The following is a 22,653-nucleotide window of genomic DNA, read 5'->3' on the forward strand; positions in this document are numbered from 1 at the left end:
GGCCCAAAGTCAGAAAGACTCATCTTCCTGAGTTCAAATCTGACCTCAGACACTTACTAGCTGTCTGACTCTGGACAAGTCACTTAATCAGGTTTGCCTCAGTCTCCTCATCTGTAAAATGAGCTGAAGAAGGAAATGGCAAACCACTCCAGTATCTTTGCCAAGAAAACCTCAAATGAGGTCACAAAGAGTCAGATATGACTGAAATGACTGAACAACAACAACAAATTCTGATGTCACTTTGGCCTGCCCTTTTTTCAAGAACCTCCCCATGTGGGGCAGCTAGGTGGTGCAGTAGATAGAGCACGGGCCCTGGGGTCAGGAGGAACTAAGTTCAAATCCAACCTCAGACACTTGATAGCTGTGTGACCCTAGGCAAGTCACTTAACCCCAATTGCCTCACCAAAAAAAAAAAAAAAAAAAAAAGAACCTCTCCATGCCCAAGGGGGAAAATAGAAATAGCTGAACTCTAGATGTCTCTCTGTAAGGTTTTCTTTACAAGTACTAATCAGTGGTAAATTTAAATGACCTAGCTTAAACCAAAGGCATAGGCAAAGGACACAGATTTCATGAGGAACCAGAAAAGCCAATCGTGGAATATACAAATAGGATTAAATCAAATTTTTCAGCAAAATGCCATCTGCTTTTTGTAACCTTCACCACTCATCCAGGGAGGGCTGCAATATGACATGAAAGCCTACAGTGGCTACCAAAGAAATTCTTTGGTGGCTTCAGGGAGTTTGGATTTATTGGAAAACAAGAAAGTCTCCCAGGGAGGAATCTGGGGTACAGATGTGTTGGTAGTCATTAATCGTATGCTGAACTCCCAGTTTAAGCATTATGCTAGAGAGCATAAATAGTAACTGGGGGTGGGGGAGAGAATGGAGTAGAAACTGAGATTTTTTTTCCCTCTACATGGGGACTCCCTTCTGTGCCTACCCCCTCAAAACTCTTCCCACCCCAAATCCCTTGGGAATCAATATTGGAATTCTGTATTCAACAGAATAAGAAGTCAGTGCCCCTTGTGCTTGCCTGGCAGCAGAAATAAAAGCCAGAGGGAACAAAAATCATGAGCTTAGGCTGATGTTGAAGTTGGGAAATATACAGGGGAAGGGGGATGGGGAAGAAATGATGTTACATGTTACAAACCATTCCCTGAACTCTAATAGTGCTTTCTTTTTTTAAATTTATTTTTTGTTATTCTGAACCCCATACAAACCAACTCTTCTATATAAAGAACAGTAAAAGAGGATTGTATATAAAACCACGAGCCTACTACATCCAGCTTGTTCCTTTTTTCTTTTTAAGTACATAATAAATTCAGCATGTTAGTTTAAAAGCTATCCCTCTGCTGTTTCCTTATGAACATCTTCACTTCTATGCTATGCATTTTTTTTAAAGTACTTCGTTGAAGTTCTTTTATTTCTTTTCCTTTTTTTAAGGAGTGGGGACCAGAGATGAGTTGGAATTTTGAAATACAAGCACAAGAGTCAAGAGAAATGTAGAAAGGTACATTTATTTGAGCAATTACAAGGTGCTGTATAATGACTCTTGTGCTTGTATTTCAAAATTCCAACTCAGCTCTGGTCTTTTCGTCAGAAATCCTTGAAAGTCCACTGGTGAATTAAAGTCCATTTGTTCCCCTATAGAATTATACTCACCTTTGCCCTATAGTGCCAATCCTGATCCCTCATTCTGAAAATACGTGGACAAGAGCATTCACCTCTCCCCCCCGCCCCCGCCCCATCCCCTGCCTTTGGTGACTTTCTGAGATCTTATGTAGTATACAAGTATAGATTAGTTCCTATTATAATTCATAACTAGCTTGGCTCATGTTCCATATTATCCCATAGGATCCTAATCTCTTTCCCACCCTCAACTCTATATTGTCCTCTTCTCTTAAATCTCTTGCTCCCTTTTCTAATCAGTGCTCATCCCTTGCCAAACCTCAGCCCCGGATTACTTCTACCACCAACCTCCTCTGCTCTTACTCATGTTCTGCTGAATGGAGTTGAAGGAAGTTTCACAGCCATGTTGACTGGGTACATTATAAATTTATGTTATTCAACTGCATTTGTGCCCTCAATTGCAGAAAGGCAATTCTTTTATCACTCCCTAATTGATTTTCCCTTACCCTGATGATTGGTTGAGGCTGACATATCATAAGTCCCAGTCATGCTGCTCACTTCCCCTCCAGTTCTCTTTCTAGTCTGTTCCACCTCCACATTTGCCACTTTGCTCCTGTGCAGATACTGTCCCCATCCCTTTTCAGCTTCCTTCATGTGTTGTCTTCCTCCATTAGAACATCAACTCTTTGATAGTAGAGATTGTGTTTTCTTGTTAATTAAGGCTATTCCATATGAGTTCCCTATTTTCCTTTCTCTTTATTTCAAAACCCCATTGACAGCATCCTCTCCCCTGCTCCTTTTCCCTAGTCTCTCACAAAGAAGTAACACTTCGTGCCAAGGCTGACTCCTCTACACGTTTGATTGATCCTGTCTCCTCTGTCCTCTCCATCACACTTTGACCTTAGATCATACCTCTGTCCCTCTCTAATTTTCAAACTTTCCCTACCTACTGGTTCCTTCCCTACTATTTTCAAACATTTCCAAGTTTCCCCATCCTCAAAAAATCGTCACTAATCTAGACTTTCCCTTCAAACTATGATCCTATATCTTGCCTTACATTCTTAGCCAAACTTTTTTAAAAAATCTGTCTACACTTTCTGCCTCCACATTCTCTTTGCGTCTCATTCAGTTCTCCAGTATGGCTTTCAACCTCATCACAAGAGTAAAACTGTACTCTTCAAAGTTGCCAAGGATCTCTTAATCATCAATTCTGAGTCCTCATCCTTTTCATCCTCTCTGCTACATTTGACACTAGTGACCACCTTCTCCTCCTGGATACTGCCTCCTCTCTGGTTTTTCATGATAGTACTTTCTTCCAAGATGGCTCCATGAGCAGAGTGCTAGGCCTGGAGTCAGGAAGACCTGAATTCAAATCCAGCCTCAGACATTTATTAACTGTGTGACCCTGGGCAAGTCACTCAACCTCTGTTTGCCTCAATCCACTGGAGGAGAAAAAATCTGTACTCAAAAAAACCCCATGGACATTGTGGTCCCCGAGGTCACAAAGAGTTAGACTTGATTGCACCACAACAATAATGCTCTCTCAGTTCTCCTTCTACCTGGCAACTGTTCCTTTATAGTCTCTTTTCCTGATTCATCATCCATACCATGACCCCTAACCATCAATCCCCAAGGTTCTGGCCTAGGATTCTCCTCTTCTCTCCCTGACATTCTATGGTGACCACATCAGTTCCCATGCAGATGACTCAGAAATCCATATATCCAGCCCCAGTTTCTCCCTGAATTCTAGTTCACATCACAAATTGCTTGATGAATGTTTACAACTGGACATCCTGGAGAAATCTCAAACAATATGCACAAAAAATTAATTCATTTCCTTTCCCCCAAGCCTAAACCTAGTTAAAGGTACTACCATTCTTCCAGTCTCCTAGCTTCATAATCTTGGCATTATCCTCAATACCTCACTCTCCCTCACCCCATATATGTACTTGTCAAATCTTGCCGTTTCTCACTCTCTAACAGCTCTTACATGCAACCCTTTCTCTCTACCGCACTACTGCCTTAGTTCAGACCCCCTATTACATATTATCTGGATTATTGCAATAGCCTCCAAACTGATTTCATTTCTTTCCCTTCTCCACCCTGTAGCCAAAGTGATTTTCCTTAATTGGAACCCTGACCAGGTCATTCTCCTACTCACTCAACTTCAATGGCTTCTCATTGATCCCATGATCAAATATAACTCTTCTATATAATTTTTAAAGTTCTTTACGACCCGTTCCCAACATATCTTCCCATCTTCATTGTACATTACTTCCCTTCCCACACTCTGTAATCTAGCCAAGCTGGCTTTTTCTCTTCTACACACTCCATATCTTTATGTTATTGATGTTCAGTCTTTTCAGTCATGTCTGACTCTTTGTGACCCCATTTGGGGTTTTCTTGGCAGAGATACTGGAGTAGTTTGCCATTTTTCCCCTCCAGCTCATTTTAAAGATGAGGAAACTGAAGCAAACAGGGTTAAGTGACTTGCTCAGGGACATATAGCTAGTAAGTGTCTGAGGCCAGATTTGAACTCAGGGAGGTGAGTCTTCCTAACTTCAGGCCCAGTGCCCTGTGCACTATGGTGCCACCTAGCGGCCACCCATGCCTTTATACTAGCAGTCTTCCATGTTTGCGACGCAGTCCTTCATCATCTCCACTTCCTAGCATCTTTTTCTTCCTTTAAGATGTATCTCAAGCACTACATGCTACATGAATTCTTTCTTGATCTCCTAAACTATTAATGGTCTCCTTCTCAAACTACCTTGTATTTAACTATTGTGTATTTGTATTCCTTCTTTTTATATTTTTATTTATATTTATTTATCTATGTATTTATTGTATCCCGTTGTTAGGGCCCAGCTCTGGACCATGGCCTCCTGTAGGGTAGTAAGAGACACCTGGAGGTTAGTACCTGCCCGAAAGGGTACTGGGAGTGCCTCAGTAACAGACGCTGGCTCCACCTACGAAGGAGGTACATGGGAAGAGCTCGGGCAAGTTCCACCCACGAGGTGGAGCTAGGGCTATAAGAGCAGGACCCGGGGGTGTCTGGGAGGAGCCGGGAGTCGGAGCCGGGGAGAGACCAGAGGCCGGGAGGATGGGAGGCAGAAGAGCATGTAACCAATAAATCGTGTGCAACGGCCAACTCGGGTGTTCTGTGTAGTCATTCCCCTCCACCCTCGGAGGGGCCGGAGACGTCCGAAGACCGGGAAAGGTAAGTATCCAAGCAAAGGCTTGGGTGGGGTAGCTGACTAAGTGCACTACGTCAGCCGGGGACCCACTAAGCGTATCCAAGCGATGATGGCCCAGGTGTAGAGGGAGACCCCGGGCATCCCTCATTAGAATGTAAGCTCCTTAGGAGCAGAGATTGTTTCATTATTATATGTAGCACGTAGCACAGTGCCTGAGCCATAACAGGTGCTTAATAAATCAATTAATTAGCAGTGGATGGATAGAGCTCTAGGTTGAGAGTCATAAAGATCTGAGTTCAAATCCAACCTCAGACACTTACTAGCTTTTTGACCCAGGGCAAGTTACTTATTCTTCATCTGCCTCAGTTTCTTCTATTGTAGAATGGAGATAATAAAAGTGTCTACCTTCACAGGGGTGTTGTGAGGGTCAAATGAAATAATATTTGTAAAGCACTTGACAGTGCCTGACATATACTAGGAGCTTAATAATTGCTTATTCCCATCCCCTTAATAAATGCTTGTTGATTGACTGTTTGTGACCAAAAAAAGTACTAATTGAAATCTATATTAAAGTACATTTACTAAAACAAAATGGAAAGTAAAAGGTCCAGTGTGTCAAAATTCTGGAGCAGCAAGGCTACTTTTCTGGAAAGTCTGAAATCTCTTCTCTCTTTGTCTTTATCTTCTGTCCCCATTTTTCCAAAGATATACCTGAAGGCCTTTTTTGGAAAAGTGGTTCCAGCATCCTGATTTCAAATCCACAGGGAGAAAAGCAGAGCTTAAATCACTTCATTGAGTTCCTATTGCCCTAATTCCTCATGTGGCAAATGATCTCCCCCTAACTAGCCAGTCAGGTGAATGATCTCCTCCTTATCTCAGTTCATGTCTGTGCAATCAGATTGGGATGGTTAGCTTCCTCCTCTCCCAGAGTCTCACCTGTGTCTCCTCCAACACCGCCATGGACAAGCCTGGTCTAGAAAAGCAAATGCCCACCAAGCAGATCCTCTCATGGAGAGAGAGACACAGAGACAGAGAGACAAAGAAAGAGAAAGCGAGAGAAGAGAGGGAAAATGAGAGAGAATGAGTGAGAGAGAGAGAGAAAGAGAGAGAGAAACTACCATGGCTCTCATAGTTGCCTTTTATGATAACTGAGTATTTCCAACCCTACTTCCATCTCTTTGGTACCCAACAGCAAATTCAGAGGGAAACCAATAGGTGTCTGACTTAAAGCAATTAGTGCTTTTGACTCAAAGGAGGCTGCCACAACAAATGCTATAAAGAAGAAAGCTGATTCCAAATACCAGTGGCCACAGAGATGGTGCCAGAACCACACTAAGACATAGTGGAATGAGCCTAACACCCCTGGATGGATTCCAACTCTTGTTCTTGTTCCTGACACTGTGTAATGTATCCAAGGTACGTCACCTCTGTGAGCTCTAGTTTTCCAGCAGTAAAGTGGGGAGGATTTTTTTTAGTCACTACTCAGAGATTGTCTCAAGGAAAGGGCTTTGTAACCCTAAGAGTACTGCATCAATGGGATCTAAGTGACAGCAGAGGAGGCTGCTTAGATGGTGGTGACTTTCTTGCTATGATTACAACTGTAATTTTGCAGTGATGACCAGCACAACTCAGGGACATCAGAAGAAAGAATTAGATGTCTCTTATGTAATTCTTAGAGATATCATAAGTGGGTGGGGAGGGGGGCAGAAAGAGAAGGTAATAAGTATTTATTTATTAAGCACCTACTATATGCCAAGGTACTGTGCTAAGCACTTTACAACTATTATCTCATTTGATGAAAAAGACAGGGAAGGGGCTCTAGACACCACCCCTGAAGAATTTGAGAAAGTAATCATGATAAAACTTTGCCCACTAACCAAGCTTTAAACTGTGGGAGGGACAGACTGGGAAAAAGGAAATTTGGGAGTTGTCCCTGCTAGGCAGCAGAGCTGAAGGATGACTGTTAATACCTAGGGAAATCACTGTGTTTGTGTGTGCCCCATGTGTATGTAGGAGCATCTCTCTGTGAAGTTCTAAAGAACCTCACAAAGTTCTTGTAGGAGTTCTTTTAGCCATATTTAGCTGACTTCTTTCCCTCTTTCTGTTATGGATTCCTCTGAATCTGATTGCTTTTTTCCCCCAGTGGATTTAGATAAGTGCTATGCCTAAAGCTCTATAAGAGGGTCTTCTCCTAGTCAGTTCACCAGGAATTATCAAGCGTCTACTATTTGCAAGATGCTATGCTAGATGTTGTAGATATAAAAACAGAAAGTTCCTGTCCTCAAGCCTACATTCTATTAGGTGATACAAAATATGAGAATAAGAGACATCTGAATTATCTGAAATAAGAGACATCTGAAAGCATTTGTAAGCACCTACTAAAATAAATATAAAATAATAGCAGTAGGGAGAGCAAGGAAAACCTTATGCATGAAAAGTGGCACCCAAGCTAAGCCTGGACAGACATTGTCAGCTCCAATAGCCTTTCCCTCAGAGACTGTGCTGCTACTGTATCTTTGAGATACCGCTATTGTTTCTTTAAGAGAAACAATAGAATCCTGAATTCAAGAAGTTTAACCTATTCTGGAGAGTCTGTTTAAAGTGATGGCTTGAGAGAAATGAAGAAAATAAAGAGAGGAAGAGAACTTCTTTTCTGGTGAGAAGAGGATGAAGACAGTTCTTAAGATTTTAATTTGTATCCTGAGTGAATGGAATGAATGGGACTATTGTTTCAGAAGTAAGAAGTTATCAGTGGCTGTAATGATAGTTGTAGGTGACTTTGACTGTGATCTTTCTTACAGTTAAGATACTATAAATAATTATGTGAGCCTTTATGTTATTAGCTGTTGACTTATTAATAAATTGTATAACTTGTGATTTTGGTGTTCAGTTAAGTTGGGTGTTTAGTTATATACAGAGAGATGAAAAACTGCTAACAGTGGGGGGAGAAAAGTGTATCCTTTTAAATTGGTGATGGGAGGAATCAGATCTAATTGAATAGAAAATGAGAAAGGTTTCAATTTTAGTCATTAATAAAACAATTTCCAAATATACTTCTGAATTACTTTAGAACTCAGGATGATGAGAATATGATAACAAGCCTATAAATATGTTTCTGTATAACATATAGATAGAAAGATAGACATATATAGGAGACATAGGAAGTTAAATTATGTATGTGTGTATATGTATATTGACATATATACATATTTGTATGTGTGTATATGTCTATGTACATATATATGTACATACACACACACCCCTTCTATCTATCTATGGCCCAGCACGTTAAAGGATCAGAAAGAGTTTGGGCTGGAAAACCTGCCACTGAAAACCCTCCTGCTGGTTCTTTTTTAGATACAGATGTGACAGTTGAGCTCCCATTGTTTTCATTCCTTCTCTGCACCTTGTCACCTTAACCCCAATTCCTCCTCTATTCACTGGCTTGCCCTACTGTCCCTTCCACTTTTCCAGGACTGAGGATAGGAGTAAGAATGTAGTGAAATTTCAATGGTAGTTGTTGTAGTGATTCAGTTGTTTCAGTCCTATTCAACTTTCCATGACTCCATTTGGGGTTTTCTTGGCAAGTGGTTTGCCATTTCTTTCTCCAGTTCATTTTACAGATGAGGATTAAGTGAATTGCGGAGGGTCACACAGCTAATGTCTGAAGCTGGTTTTGAACTCAGGTCCTCCTGATTCCAGGGTTGGCTCTCTATCCACTGAGCCATCTAACTGTACATCATTATTGGAAGAGGAGATTGGAAACAAAAACAGGATGTCCAAGGATGCTGCTTTGGTGATCAGAATGTGATCCTCCACCCTCTGCTCACACACTGAACATTAGCTGCTCGCAATCTCTGTTCTATGAACCTGATCTGCTGCCCTGATTGATGTGCCCTCTCCCACAACACAGACTATATACATGAGACTATGCTTACTGTATGGAAGGGCTTAAGGTTGAAGGATAGGAGAAGGCTCCCCTCTACCTACCCACTCCATGCATACATTCCCAGGACAAAGCTGCTAACAAATGTTAAAATTTTTCAAGATAGACACCAAAGGAAGGTGCATGCAGCAGGTGCCAGAGGCCTCACAAGTTTCTTAAGGATGTGGACAAATTATTTTTTCTGGTTCCTGTCCATCTCCCTACTCCCCAAGAGTAAATATTTCAGTTCCTGTTTATTACCCATTTAAATGTCCAGACATTCCAAAGAGCAACAGGTGACGTGAGGTCACTGGGGAAATTTGGGGAACAGGAGGACAGGAGTTAGCCTAGATGAGGCTAAACCAATTCCAACACAGTAAAACCCAAGCTCATTTACATCCCTCAACTAGATTGGACAGCATCATATTGAGGTCACAGGAATTATTTATTACAAGTTTTTGTTTACTGATCCAGTGGGTACTCAGTCCCACAGCAATTAGAGCAAATAACCCCTTCCTCTTTCTACCACCCCCTCCCCCCATCCAGTTACAGGTAATTATCCATCCAGAATTTTATGATTTAAGCTGCTGCTGTTGCTCTGTCCTTTCTTTTACTATTTCACAAATGAATATGAATAATTCACACTATTCATGGAGAAGGTAAGGACCTGGAAGGAATTTATTGGGCTGGTATAAACAATATAAGATTCATTAGGGAAATTTTTTTATTACATCTGAAAGTTACAGAGACACCCACACAACACCCTCCCTCATACAGACACACATGAACAAAGGCATGATGGGGAGGTGATCTTTATAGTGGGACAGATAAGAATTACTATCCTCTCACCAAAAACATCACCAGGAAAGGACAGACATTAAGGTCATGAGAGATGGGGTGGGGTAGGGTTGGGAGTGCAAATGGTAAGGGTGCCAATGCCACAGAATCTCACCCTTCCAGCACTAGAAGAGAAATCTGAAAGCATTTGTGAGCACTTACTATAAGCCAGGCACTGGGAATACAGATTAAAAAAAAATTATCCCTGCCCTCATGGATCTTACATTCTATCGCATGTCAGAGTCTGAGGTACTTCAGAATAGGGATTTTTTCATTTTTTGTCTAGCACAGTGCCTGGCATATAGTAGCTGCTTAATAAATACTAGTATATTGAATGAATGTAAATCCCAAGAGGTTGGAAAACAAGGAGGAGGGTTGTGGCTGGGGAAGAGACAAATAAGGACAATTCCAACAGCTCTGGAGTCCACAGGAATACCTGGCTCTAGAGAGCTGCTGCTTCTAAAAGTCTTAATGTATATTCTCCGTGCACCCCACCCCCACCCTACACACCACTCCCCTAAGCTTCCTTTCCCCAACCCCTCAACAGCCTTATCCCTCACGTCCCATAACAAGGAAGGAAGCAGGATAACCCTGTGATTGCAGCAAATCTGGAGAAGTCAAAGGAAGGAAAAGATTAAATATTTTAGGTCACAGTTTGGCCATCCCTTCCAGGGCCAGGGAGGGTATGCTCCTCTCTCCTTTCTGAAACCAGGAATCCAACGTGTTTTAGGATAAGTGAGACTGAGCTGAGTCTTCACTGACTTAAAAACGTGCAGTGGCACATTCAGGGTTCAGAAATAGGAGGTCTGGCAACTGTGGAGAGAACAGAGAAGAGCTGGAGGCCAGCTATTAATTTCACAATAATCCAATGCTCCTACTTCCTCCCTATCTGGATGCTGAGGTTCAAAGCCAGCTCTAAGACTCTGTTCTAAAACCACCATGGGTGAAATCAGGGAGGTCAGGAGCACAGGCCGCTGTCTCTGGAAGGCACGAAACAGGATTGATCTCGCAGACTCTGGCATCCCCATCATTCTGAAAGTAGACACCATCAGGAGACTGGACTGATGGGTCCTCATTAAAGAAGTTATAGGGTCGGAGGAAGAAGCCAACGCCATTCCCCACAGTCACTGTGTTAGGAATATCTTCCGCATGAGGAATGTGCAAAAAGCCAACAGTCACCCAGGTGACCAGATCCTGGTAGAGAAGACAAGAGGGATGAAGAACTTGCTCCTCTGCAAGAGGCCTTCTAAGGGAGGACCCAGTTTGGTAAAATAACTTCCCTTTCCAGCCCCTCAAAAAAGAAATCTCAATCCAGCCAAACATCAAACATGAACCAGAAAGAAGCCTGTTAACAAGTAAACTGTATATACAACAGGGGTGACAATTGCTCTCTCATCCTGCTTCTGCCCTAAAGAGATGGTCAGTGAAATGGGAATGGTGACAGGTACTGGGATATCCAGATGCCCCCCATCCCATAAGAAGTTGGGGACCATCTCCTCCAATTGTTGTTCAGTGATGTCCAATTCTTCATGACCCTATATGGGGTTTTCTCGGCAAAGATATTGGAGGGGTTTACCATTTCCTTCTCCAGCAGATGAAGGCAAACAGGGGTTAAGTGACTTGCCCAGTGTCACACAGTTAGTGAGCATCTGAGGCCTGACTCCGGCTGGGCCCAGCACTTTATCCATTAAACTACCAAGCTGCCTCCAAAATACAACTTGCATTTACCTATCTGTGTAGGTGATATACATTGAGTACAATGGTATGTGCCTACTGTGGGCTAGGTCAGGGATGGGGAACCTGTGGCCTTGAGGCCACATGTGGTCCTCTAGGTCCTCAAGTGTGGTCCTTTGACTGAATCCAAACTTCACAGAACAAATCCCTGGAGGCTGCAGGTTCCCCACCCTTGGGCTAGGTGTTGGAGATAAAAAAGACAAAAATGAAACCATCCCTGCCCTCAAGGAATTTACATTCTATAGGAGGAAACAGCACATACATATATAAGTAAATATAAAATATACAAAGTAAGTATAAAGTAATTATGAAGGAACTGGAGATGGAGAACACATGGAAAAGCCTTTAGTAGATGGTGATCCCTGAGTTATATTGTGAAGGAAGAGGGTGATTCTTAGAGGTGGGGGCAGAGAACTGGGGGGCAGGTAAAAATAGCCTGTGTAAAGTCACAGGAACACATGGCTTCCCCCACCCCCACTGTACAAATTTAAAGAGACCTGTTTGGGGAGCCCGGAGCTGGATCTCCTAGCTTGGCCTCATCAGTGCTCGGGTCACAAGAGCCCTGTCTAGTGGGGGAAGAGAGGGGAGGCCAGAGAAGGTGCTGCATGTGTGGTGGGGGCATCTGGAAAGAGGCATGCATTAGGAGGAGGAAGTGTGCACTGGAGCATGGCAGAGGCAGGTGGGAGCTTCCAAGGCAGGAAATACATTCTACTCAACAGGACTGGGATGGCTCTACCCCCATCACATTAGTGTAAGGGGCAAGGTCATCCTGTTGCCAAACATTGAAAAATGGGCCTCAAGACCCAGGGCACTGGGTCATCCCCAGGATCTTTGGGAAGACTTTGGCAAGGGGTTATATGAAGGACATTCTGAGGTCAGGGGTGCCCTCTAGTAGTGGTGAAAAACTCAAATAGAAGGCCCTAATATAAGGAGCCCTGCAGGCTGAATATTCACTGAGAAAACCATACATTAACATTATCTATATTCTACTGTATTTTAATTTATTTGGTTAAATATTTCCCAATTACATTTTCATCTGGTTGAAGTGGACCAGGGATATTGGGGGTCACATGTGGCCCAGGCAGGCATGTATATTTGATGCCTCTGCTCTAGGTAACTCACCACTCCACCCAACTCTATACAGAATAGTCCACAAGTCTGAGTGTTGTTTTAAGCTCTTATATTTACTTATTATAATTATTCACTTATTATTTCTATAATTATATATAACTATATTAAATATATTTTATATAGAAAAATAAAATATATAATTTAATTATTATAATTGATACTTTTGGGCCACCCTGTGTGAGAATTTGGTTTGATGAAGAATAAAGCCTAGGGAAGGAGACTTGGTCACCCTTGCTTTCCCTTCTCTCCTCCTGCCCCGAAGGGTTGCCTACCTTGCCTGCTATGGTCTCGTTGTTGATGAAATCAGTGAAGTTCACAGCAGGGGTCCAGGGATCATTCTGATTATAGATACTGGTGCTCGAAGGTTCTTCCTCCTTCCTCTGTGTCACTGCCAGTTGGTACCTAATCAGGGACTATGGTCAGAGCTCCCAGGTGGAAGATGCTATCACCCCACCAGAAGAGAGTAGGAAAAAGGAACAAGGATCTTCAGGTCGTCCCTTCTTCCTCCCCCTCTTCCATTATCCCAGTAGAATTATTCATCTTATCCTAGGATTTACAGCGCTTTCTTAGGCTCTACGGGACTGTTTCCCTGTCTATGGGCAGGATGGCCCCGCCCCCATCCCAGTCAGACAGAAGTCTCTCTCATGTACCAGGGATCCCCCAGAGAAACTGATGACCTGAGCTCTTTGGCTGACCCCATCTTCCCAAGATCCACCATCCTCCATCTCCTGTACTATTTCTGGAGCCAGTTTCTCCGTAGGCTAGTATACACCTAGTGTACTGTTGTCCTTCCCCCCATAGGCCAGCCCCAATCCCTGACCTCCCCCAGCTGAAGGCACTTTCTATGGAGCTCTCCTGGGGAATTGGCTGCCCTGCAAAGTTGATGATCTGGATTCGGTATCCACGACGGTGACCCCAGACATTAGTATGATTGCTGGCCAGGTAGATGTATCGAGGAGTGGTGCCCCCAAAGGCAAAAGCCGCCTGGTCTTCGGTCTCCAGTGTTTTTTGAATCAGCTGCATCTGCTGCACCTCATGCTTTGGGCTCCAGGGTACAGGCCTAGACTCAAATGCCATGTCCTCTGCTACCACCCAATTTTCCTGTCCTGCAAAGTCAAGGAAAAGGGTGGTAGATATTCATTTATACAAATATTTTCTGGACTCTCTTCCAACAACTCCAGGGCTGGGAAAGAAAGGTGCGGTAGAATCAAAGAATAATACAGGATTAAATTACAAACATCTCATACCTTTTTTTGGCAGCTAGGTGATACAGTGGATAGTGTGCCAGGCCTGAAGTCATGAAGATTCATCTTCATGAGTTCAAATCCAGCCTCAGACACTTACTAGCTGTGTGACCCTGGGCAAATCACTCGACCCTGTTTGCCTCAGGTCCTCATCTGTAAAAGTGAACTGGAGAGAGAAATGGTAAACCACTCCAGTATCTTTGCCAAATAAACCCCAAACTGGGTCATGAAGAGTTGGACAGAACTGAAATGATTGAACAACAAAAAAATCGCATATCTTCCCATCACCTCCCCTATCCTTTGGCTAAAATGGCAAAACTGCTCCAAAATTTGGAGGTATTCTTTTCTCAGTGACTCTCAACCCCAATAATAATGCCAGATGCTCCAATGAATCCTACTCTTCACCTGGTACCTGGTCTTTCTTTCAAGAACTTCCCCATTCAAGGTGGAGACAACACAGAGCTGAATCACAAATCCCTCTCTACAAGGTTTTTTTTTTTTTTTACAAGTAATGACAATGGTATGTTCAGTCAGTCAGTCCTTAAGCATTTATTAAGTGCCTACCATGTGCCAGGTATTGTGTGAAGCACTAGAAGCCACTTATCTACAAGGAAGCCAAGAAATGGCAGACTGAAAGCATAAAAAAAAAAAATGACTCTATTCTTCATGAAAAAGCGACTCAGTAAAAGGGCAGCCATGGGGGCCATAAACAAGATGAGATCAGTTTGCTTTCTACTTCTTCTCTCTTACACTGAATAGTGAAGTTATGTTCTTTACACAACTATATCTTTTGGTTAAGGAGGGAGAAGAGTTTTCATCCCTTGCCAAGGTCAGAGAATTAGGGAAATCAAGGTACATTAGAAAGGTCATGAGGGGCAGCTAAGTGGTGCAGTGGGTAGAGCACTGGCCCTAAAGTCAGGAGGACTTGAGTTCAAATCCAACCTAAGACCAAACACTTGATGCTTACTAGCTGTGTGACCCTGGGCAAGTCACTTAACCCCAATTGCCTAAAAATAAAAAAATAAAAATTCAAAAAAGGTCATGGAGGGATTGATGACAATACCAAAAACTTCCTCAGTGACTGTGGAAATTCAGGTTAAGAAAATCTCATGGACATGTCATTTGACTTCTCTGGGTCTCGGTCTCTTCATCTATGAAACGGGGGGGGGGCGGTGGTTTGAACATGATGGTCTCTGAAATCTCTGGGTCTATGATCCTATGATTCTATGGGGTGCAAATGTGCAAGTTATCATTTTTCATGCCCTCCCCTCTTGGCTGAATGTACTGTGTTGGAGGAGAAAGAATAAATGGGAAGAAGGTAGAGATTTTCTGGGAACAGAAATTGACTCCCCCTCTTCCTTGCCTGCCCAATTTTCCCCCCACACACCCCCTACCCACCAAATCCCTTGGAGATTGGTGTTGGAATGAAGTGCATAGCAAAATCCAAAGCGGGAGTCCCCTGCTCTGTTCTGGTTGCAGAAATCAAGGCCAGAGGGAGCAAAAATTATGAGCTTTTGGGCCCAAGTTAGACTTGGGAAACACTCATAATCCTCCAAGGAAGCCAGGAAAGAAAAATGAGATCACAGGTTACAGACTTTTCCCTGAGCCCTAATAGTTCCCATGACTTTGTCATGTAAAAAGTCTTATATAAGGAGTCCTTTCAGGTGCTCTGAGGCTGAAGAGCAAGAAATCAAACAAAATCACCAGCTAATTTTGATCCCCAGGATCATGGGAGACAGAAGATATAGATAATTAAAACAACAGCTCAAATAATCTTTAAATGCTTTTAAAAATCAGATCCAATGTCAGAAACAAAAACATCAACCCTTAAATAACTAAAAATAGTTTTCCTAGTGTATAGCCTTGAGCAAACAACAAAATAAAATTCTCATGCTGACATTCAAAGTCCTTAGAGTCTAGTTGTCATCTACTTTTCCTAACTTACCTCCTACAATTCCCCTACTTGTATCCTATGCTTCCAGTCAAACTAGATTTTGCACAGTTCCCAACTCTCCCTGCACACCCTGTGTTCCCTAACTTTGTGCCTTGGCTCCCACCGTTCCCTCCTGGAATGCCTGCCCTCTTCACCGTCTTCACTTGACTACCTATCCTTCAAAATCCAGCTCAAATTCTCCTCCTCCATAAAACTCTCTGATTTCCCCAGATAGAAGCAATCTCTCCCTCCAGTGAACTCTCTAGACAGCATTTGTGACACTCTACATTGAATCTCGGTTATTTTATGTACCCATTTTATTTTCCCTATTAGATGATAAGTTTCTGGAGAGGCTCTTTATATCTGACACCGTACCTTGTTTTTTCTTCGCACACAGTAAATGCTTGATAAACATTTGATGAATGAATGCACAGATTATTTCAAGGTATGAAATATAAAGCAAAAGATGAGGATTCAAACCTATCCCCTTCTCCCTTTGGCCCTCTCCCACAGGAGCCCTACAGGACCCCCCCCTCACCTGCCACATCCAGATCAACTTTGAAGTTAGCAGCATGGGTATGGATGGTGCCTAGGGCATGCTCCCCAACCTGGTTCCCATATCTTCGGCCAGCACCAAACAAAAAGGATGAACTGATATAGCCAGTAGCATGAAATTTGACCTCTATGGTTCCAGTGGGATGAAAGGCCATGTCCCACACATAATCATAGTTGAGCAGAGTGGACACAGACCTCACAATCAACACTGTCCCTGGGAGGCCCCCATAGTAATAGGAGAAAAAATCGGAATGGTGCCGCCGTATAGGGATGCCCTGGTTCTGTTCAAATATGCATAGAGCATCATGTACTATGCCTGGAGTTCCAGAATCCGCAAGAAAGACCCAATCCACATAGGTGGCCAGATATGGACAGTCCACTCCTCGAGTCAGTGATGTGGTGAACAAGCCCATACCAAAACTGCCATCTAAATAGCGAGTAATCATGGCTGCTGGGGAGTTGCCACCATAGATGGTCAAAGCCTCCTGGACACTGACTTCATAGGCTACTCGCTCCCCTTGGAACCGGATGTCAAAGATCCTCATACCACTGAACAACTCCAGGCTAAAGGTGAAGGTCCAGAATGGGGAGGCCACCTGACTTCCTTTGACATTATATCGGGGACCCTGGGGAGAGAACTGGAGTGGGGGAGGAGGACCAGGGGGAACACGAGGCCTGAGAGATGAAGACGCTTTGGAGCCATTGAGTGCTATCTCTACAACCTCTACTCGGCCTCCCTCAAACTCTTGTTCAAGGTGGTCCAGGTTCCTATAGTACCGACCATGGTAGAAAGCTTGCTGAACTGTCCATTGAGCAGGGTCTAGGGCCTCATGGTCTATTAGCAGCTCCAACCCCACAGGGTGGAGGTAAAAGCCACCGCCTGAGATGTTATAGTAGATTCCAAACCAGGTGGCCCGATCCCCAGAGCGCAGACCTCTTGGGGCAGTGGTCACTGGCAAAAGGTTCCTCCCATTGTAGTAGCAACAACGGTGGAGGAGCCCAACAATTCGAGGCAGCTCACGTTCGAAGATCATCCTCTTAAGTTCTTCAAACTCTTTTGTGGAGAGTGGTCGCCTGTAATAGGGTAGGGGCCCCCCATGGCGTTCCACTGTCACATCCCGAAGATAGGAAGGGTTGGGTAGCGGCCCCACCACCAGCTCACTCACATTGGGTTGGGCCTGTTGGCCAAAGAAGACAATGGCTAGAGCCTCCCGGGGAGGTGGAGGAGCCTTCCTGTCCAGGTGGGCCAAGGCTGCAGACTTGGGGGGCAGCTGCAGCTCCACTGAGTAGACACAGTTATCAGATGGTCTGGCATGTCTTGCGTCCACCAGCCCTGACCCCAACCTCTGGGTCAGGAAGCGCATCACTGAGACCAGCTCCTCACGGGTCAGGTCTGAGAACAACTGGCTCTGGGCAGGGTGTGGCCAGAATTGATTCTTCTTGGCTGTCGATGAGGAGCATTTGGAAGGTTGGCTGGAACTACCTCCACCCCTACCGGTCAGCAGGACACAAACCAGGGCAAAGATGGTGATGACGGAGAGAACCAGGAGCACCAGCGCTGTCTTCAGGTTCATGGTCACGTGGATAACCAGAGAGGCAGGACCTGAATGGAAAAAGGGGGGGGGGGTATCTCCAGGCAATGGGAGATTTCTTTCAAACTCTAGTGCTTGGATATATGTGCCTGGCCACAGGGCAAGGCTGCCAGACTGCAAGAGATATAAGGGAATGTGTAGGGCAAGAGTAGCAGGGTGGAGGATCAGGAGGGGTGGGAGGGCCAAGGGCGGGCCAGGGTTGGGGGTGGAGGGTGAGGCGGGACTGACGGAGAAGGAGCTGGAGCCTCAGCTTACCATATAAGGACCTCTCCTTCCTATCAAATCTGCTTCCAGAATCAGAGTTGGGGATCATGGCATGGGGAGGGGAGTTATTCAAGATAAGACAGGGAGAGGGAAAATGAAAGGAACATAGAAGAGAGATGGGGCTGGGCAGTATTGCCCTTCGTTCGTTACCCCCACCCCCATCTCCAGCCTCCCTCCGCCTCTTCCACCCTTTTCTCCCTCCCTCCTACATCCAGATGTGTTCTTTCCTTTAGCTGCAAAATATTGTTCAGCCTCCAAGAGAAACGTACTCCTCATGCACCCCCACCTTACCAGCTTCCCTCTTTCCTAAATCACAATTCTGACTCTTTCCTCACCTCTCACAGCCCTCCTCCCTCTGGCCCCCCCCTCCATAAAAATTCTGGAGAGAGGGCAGAAAAAGGTTAAGTTTTTAAAGAATGAAAGTGAAGGGGTAATAAGAAAGAATAAAGAACGCAACAGGACTGGGGAACAGGGTGGGGATGAATTCAGAAGGGATGTAAAGAATGACTCCCAGCTGACTTTAAGTATGTGCTAGATCAGTGGGCCTGTGGGGACACAGGAAGAGGATGACAAGAATGACTGAGGCCGGAGGAGTTACAAAATACACGGTCCAGATGTCGGGTTCTAAGCGGGATTAGAAACCAGAGTAGGAAAACGGAGGCAGGTCAGGCACACAGGCAGCCAAGTCCGGGAGGCAGGCAATGGGATTGACATCGCAGACCCCAGCATCCTGATCATCCCGAAAGTAAATAGCATCGGGGGAGAAGGCAGAGGGGTCCTCATCAAAGAAATTGTAGGGCCTGAGGAAGAAACCAACGCCATTTCCCACAGTCACTGTGTTGGGGATGTCCTCTGCATGGGGGATATGCAGAAAGCTCGCTGTAACCCAGGCAACCAGGTCCTGGGGAAAAAAGGAGAGAATCAGGCTGTGGTGACGAGGATGTAACTTTGCCCACCCCCACCCCCACCCCCACCTGGCCGGGAGAAGGAGCCCTCCCAGTACCATCACTCTTCATCACCTAGCTCAACAATAGGGTTTATTAACCAGCCCGATAACCACACTTCCCCCTGTCTCCCATAGGATCCATTATCCTAACTGCTCCCATGGGAAGCCAGCTGGAGGATGATTTGTGCTCCAGGTCTCAGTTATCGGCCGAGGACGGGAGGGGCCTCTGCTTCCTTACCAGCTCTCTCGGAGGTCACTCTCAATTGCCAAATCCAAGGGCTTTTTTTTCCCCAGTCTTCTTCCTTAAACTCTACATCATTTCAAACATTACTGACAACACCATCTTCCTGCTTATTCTCTCATTCCTTGACTTCAGAGACACCACTTTCTCTTTGGTTCTCCTCCCTCCACTCTAACAACTCCATCTGTCTTTTTCACTGGTACCTCAGCATCAAGGTAGACGTTCCCCATCGGCCCCTGTCTTTCTCCCTCTGCACTCTTACCTACCCCTACACTTTCACCCTTATACCTTCAAACACCAACCCTCTATCAACTGAGATAATATTTGTAAAGTACTTAGCATAGTGCCTGGAACATAGTAGAAACTTAATACTTATTTCCTTCTCCCTTCCCTTCTCTCCCTCTATTCAGGGAATTCAACACATCTTTATCTCCAGCTAGGCCTGACATAAGCTCTACATCTGTGTCTACAAATGTCTACAATTTATCTCCAGCTGGACTAACCTCTCAAGCTCAGCATGTCCAAAACAGAATTTTACTTTTAACACTGCTCCTCAGCATTTCTGTCACTGACTCATCCAATTGCCCATATTAAAGTTCCCTTTTCACTCATATCCAAACAGTTAACAAAATTCTGTTGTTTCTGTGTTTGAAACCTTTTACACATCCTATCATCTCCTCTCTTGTCCCACTTTCACCATTTTAGTACCAACCTTCATTACCATCCACCTGTAATGTAAAAATAGCCTCCCAAGATTTTTCAGCTTTCACTTTCTCCTACTCTCAAATCTTTCTCTTTGCTGCCAACATAAAACTTTATGCATTAATTCAGTCATCATCCCGCTATTCAAATGCCTTTTAGGCTGCTTACTGTCTACTAAATAAAATTCAAACTCCTTTGCCTGGCATTCGTGGTCCTCCACAATCTATGGCCACACCACCTTTCCAGCTTTATCACATACTACTCTCCTCTACTCGTTATACTCCAGTCAAATTGGACTTCTCTCCTGAATATGTCTGTACTCTCCCACCTGCATGCCAGTTCATGGTGTTCCTTGTGTCTAGAATGTGTCGGTTTCCAATCTTCACTTTGTCAAATATAACCTTTAAAACCCAGTTCAAATACCACCTGACATAAAGTCTTCCCTGATTCCCCTAACCAGTCCCAACCATTTCCCTGGCAATTTCACTTTTTGTTGTCCTTATGTATTATTTTGGTTTGGAGTTATCTGAATGAACAGAAGCAGAGCTGGATTTTGATTCAGGAGATGTGGGTTTGAATCCTAGCTCTGCCACTTACTATTTCTGTGAACTTGAGCAAGTCACAACCCCTCTTGACCTAAGTGGCCCCATTTGTAAAATGAAGGGGTTGGATTAGGTGACCTGTGAGGCCCATTTGAGCTCCAGATGCTATGGTCCTCTGAGCCCTCTGCCCTTCCTAAACTGCAAGATACACGCGGGAAGGAACTGCTTCTCATCTAAACCCAGCACCCAGAGCACATTATTTTGCACACAGCCTGTAGACGCTTAATAATAATTATTGTTGTTTCTTGCCCCTGGTGTTGATCATCAGAGAAGTCCCCATCCTTCCAAATGGCTCAGACATTCAAAGTCACAGTCAAAAAGACTGAACAACTAGGTAACTCCTCTCCCACCCCATCTCTAGGGCAACTGACCTCCCCAGAGAGCAGCTCATTGTCAATGAAGTTGGCAAAGACCACAGTTGGCGTCCAGGGATCATTCTGGTTGTAGATGCTGCTGCTCTGTGGTTCCTCCTCTTTCCGGCGAGTCACTGCCAGCTGGTACCTAACCATGAGGTAGGGGCTTCAATTAAGCCTAAGGGCCTTAGTCGGGGAGTAGGGTGGATGTTAGAAGGGTGGAATCCTTATGTGGTCAGTCTTCTCTCCAGATGCTGGGAGATACTGTTGACCGCCTCACTTCCCTTTGGTTTGGAGGAAGGGATGGGGAGCTAATGAGTTGAGATCTCCAGGATCAGGGGTTTGAGGGCTACCCTTTCTTCCCAATTCTTTCCACCCAGATTCCTCCCTCCTTTCTCACCTTCCCCAGCTGAATGCCTTCTCCATGGTGGTTTCCTGGGGTAAATGTACTCCAGCAGGACTACGGATCTGGACACGATATCCACGGCGGTGACCCCAGGTATTGGTGTGATTGCTGGCAAGGTAGAGGTATCTGGGGAGGTCATCTCCCAGGAGGAAGGCTGCCTTATTCTCTCTGTCCAGGATCTGCCTTGCGAGCTGTGGACGCTGCAGCTGGTGTTCAGGACTCCAAGGCACAGCTAAGGGTTCAAACACCACATCCTCTGCCACCACCCAATTTTCTAGCCCTGCAGGGGTGAGGCAGGGTAGGGGTTGGATTACAATCATTTGAGCTCAATTCAGACGAACTCTTCACACACACACACAAAATGAAAGTAAGTGATGAAGAAAAATGACTGACTCATCTCCAATTTACTCTCTATCAAATTCCCCACAAGGCTGCTTCACACCTTTTCCTCTATAAAATTCACAACTCTACCCCTTCCCTATCCTCTCTGCCTCTTCCTCTATTAAGATTAGGAATCTTCTATCTCTCTTCCACACTCCAAAATCTGTCACATTATCATCGCTTATCCTCTGCTTCCTTCTGGTCTCAGAGTAAGATCTCCTTTACAACTCCCCTCTTGCCAAGGATAATCCCTCCACCTCTGTCCTGATCCCATTTCCTCCAGTCACAGGACTTGATCCATCATATTCTCTCTCCTTCATCTTTAGCTCCTTCCCATCTGCTTATAGACATGCTTAGGTTTCTCCTACCCTGACCATATCTTCCCTTTCCTTATCATTTATCAAGCAATTGTCCTATTAGTTTTCCTATTCTTTTCTCAAATGTAGTATGTCCAAAACTAAGCTTATCAACTTTCTCCCCTTAATCTCCTCCTCCCTTCTGACCACTGTTTGTGGCACCCACTGTTCACCCAGTCTCCCACATTCATATTAACCATGGGGCTATCTTTGACCATTCCCTCTCCCTTGCCTCTCATAGCCAATCAGTTACTTGGGCTTCTTGATTGCATGACTAGCCTCTTCTCATTTGTGCTCCCCTCTCTCCACTCCATGACCACCACTCTAGTACTGGCCCTGAGGGCCACTTATCTGGACAACTGCAATAGCTTCTTCATAGGTCTTCAATCTCCATGCTCCCTTTACCTCCCCTGCCCTATAGCCCTCAAATCCACTCTGTGCCCATTCTATTAGCAACTCTATTCATGTCACCCCTCTGCTCAAAAATCATCAGTGACTCCCTCTTGCCTTCTCAAGTTCTGACTTTTCTGCTCGATATTCAAGGCTCTCTACTCTCTGTAACCACTGTCTCTCCCCAGTTTTCTCTTTGCTATGCCCCTCCTTGAACTCTTATCCTACAGCAAAATTGG

General features: G+C 44.6%; 2 protein-coding genes across 3 annotated transcripts in view; both read right to left on the reverse strand.

Annotated features, from left to right (window-relative positions):
* Nucleotides 1–9,402: 9,402 nt before the first annotated feature.
* On the reverse strand, nt 9,403–17,953 carry LOC114049271 (membrane primary amine oxidase-like). Of its 2 annotated transcripts, none has more exons than XM_027870508.1 (4): nt 16,165–17,953; nt 13,270–13,555; nt 12,722–12,851; nt 9,403–10,397 (listed from the first exon to the last, which is right to left on the reverse strand). In XM_027870508.1, the coding sequence occupies exons 1-4, from the start codon at nt 17,753–17,755 to the stop codon at nt 10,347–10,349; spliced, it is 2,058 nt and encodes a 685-aa protein (XP_027726309.1). In that variant the 5' UTR covers nt 17,756–17,953; the 3' UTR covers nt 9,403–10,346. The 2 variants fall into 2 exon arrangements, with proteins under 2 accessions (XP_027726309.1, XP_027726308.1); XM_027870507.1 differs by having other exon boundaries at nt 9,403–10,778; nt 16,165–17,951.
* A 312-nt stretch (nt 17,954–18,265) lies between these two features.
* The window catches only part of LOC114049115 (retina-specific copper amine oxidase-like), an 8,884-nt gene continuing 4,496 nt past the window's right edge, over nt 18,266–22,653 (reverse strand). Inside the window, exons 2-4 of the mRNA XM_027870302.1 lie at nt 21,282–21,567; nt 20,900–21,029; nt 18,266–18,938 (exon numbers count right to left, since the gene is read on the reverse strand). Of these exons, the coding sequence (XP_027726103.1) occupies nt 18,672–18,938; nt 20,900–21,029; nt 21,282–21,567 (683 nt within the window). The 3' untranslated portion in view covers nt 18,266–18,671. The remainder of the gene's footprint in view (nt 18,939–20,899; nt 21,030–21,281; nt 21,568–22,653) is intronic.

The sequence above is a fragment of the Vombatus ursinus genome, unplaced genomic scaffold, assembly GCF_900497805.2.
Source record: "Vombatus ursinus unplaced genomic scaffold, bare-nosed wombat genome assembly UNPS02014797.1, whole genome shotgun sequence".
Classification (NCBI taxonomy): domain Eukaryota; kingdom Metazoa; phylum Chordata; class Mammalia; order Diprotodontia; family Vombatidae; genus Vombatus; species Vombatus ursinus.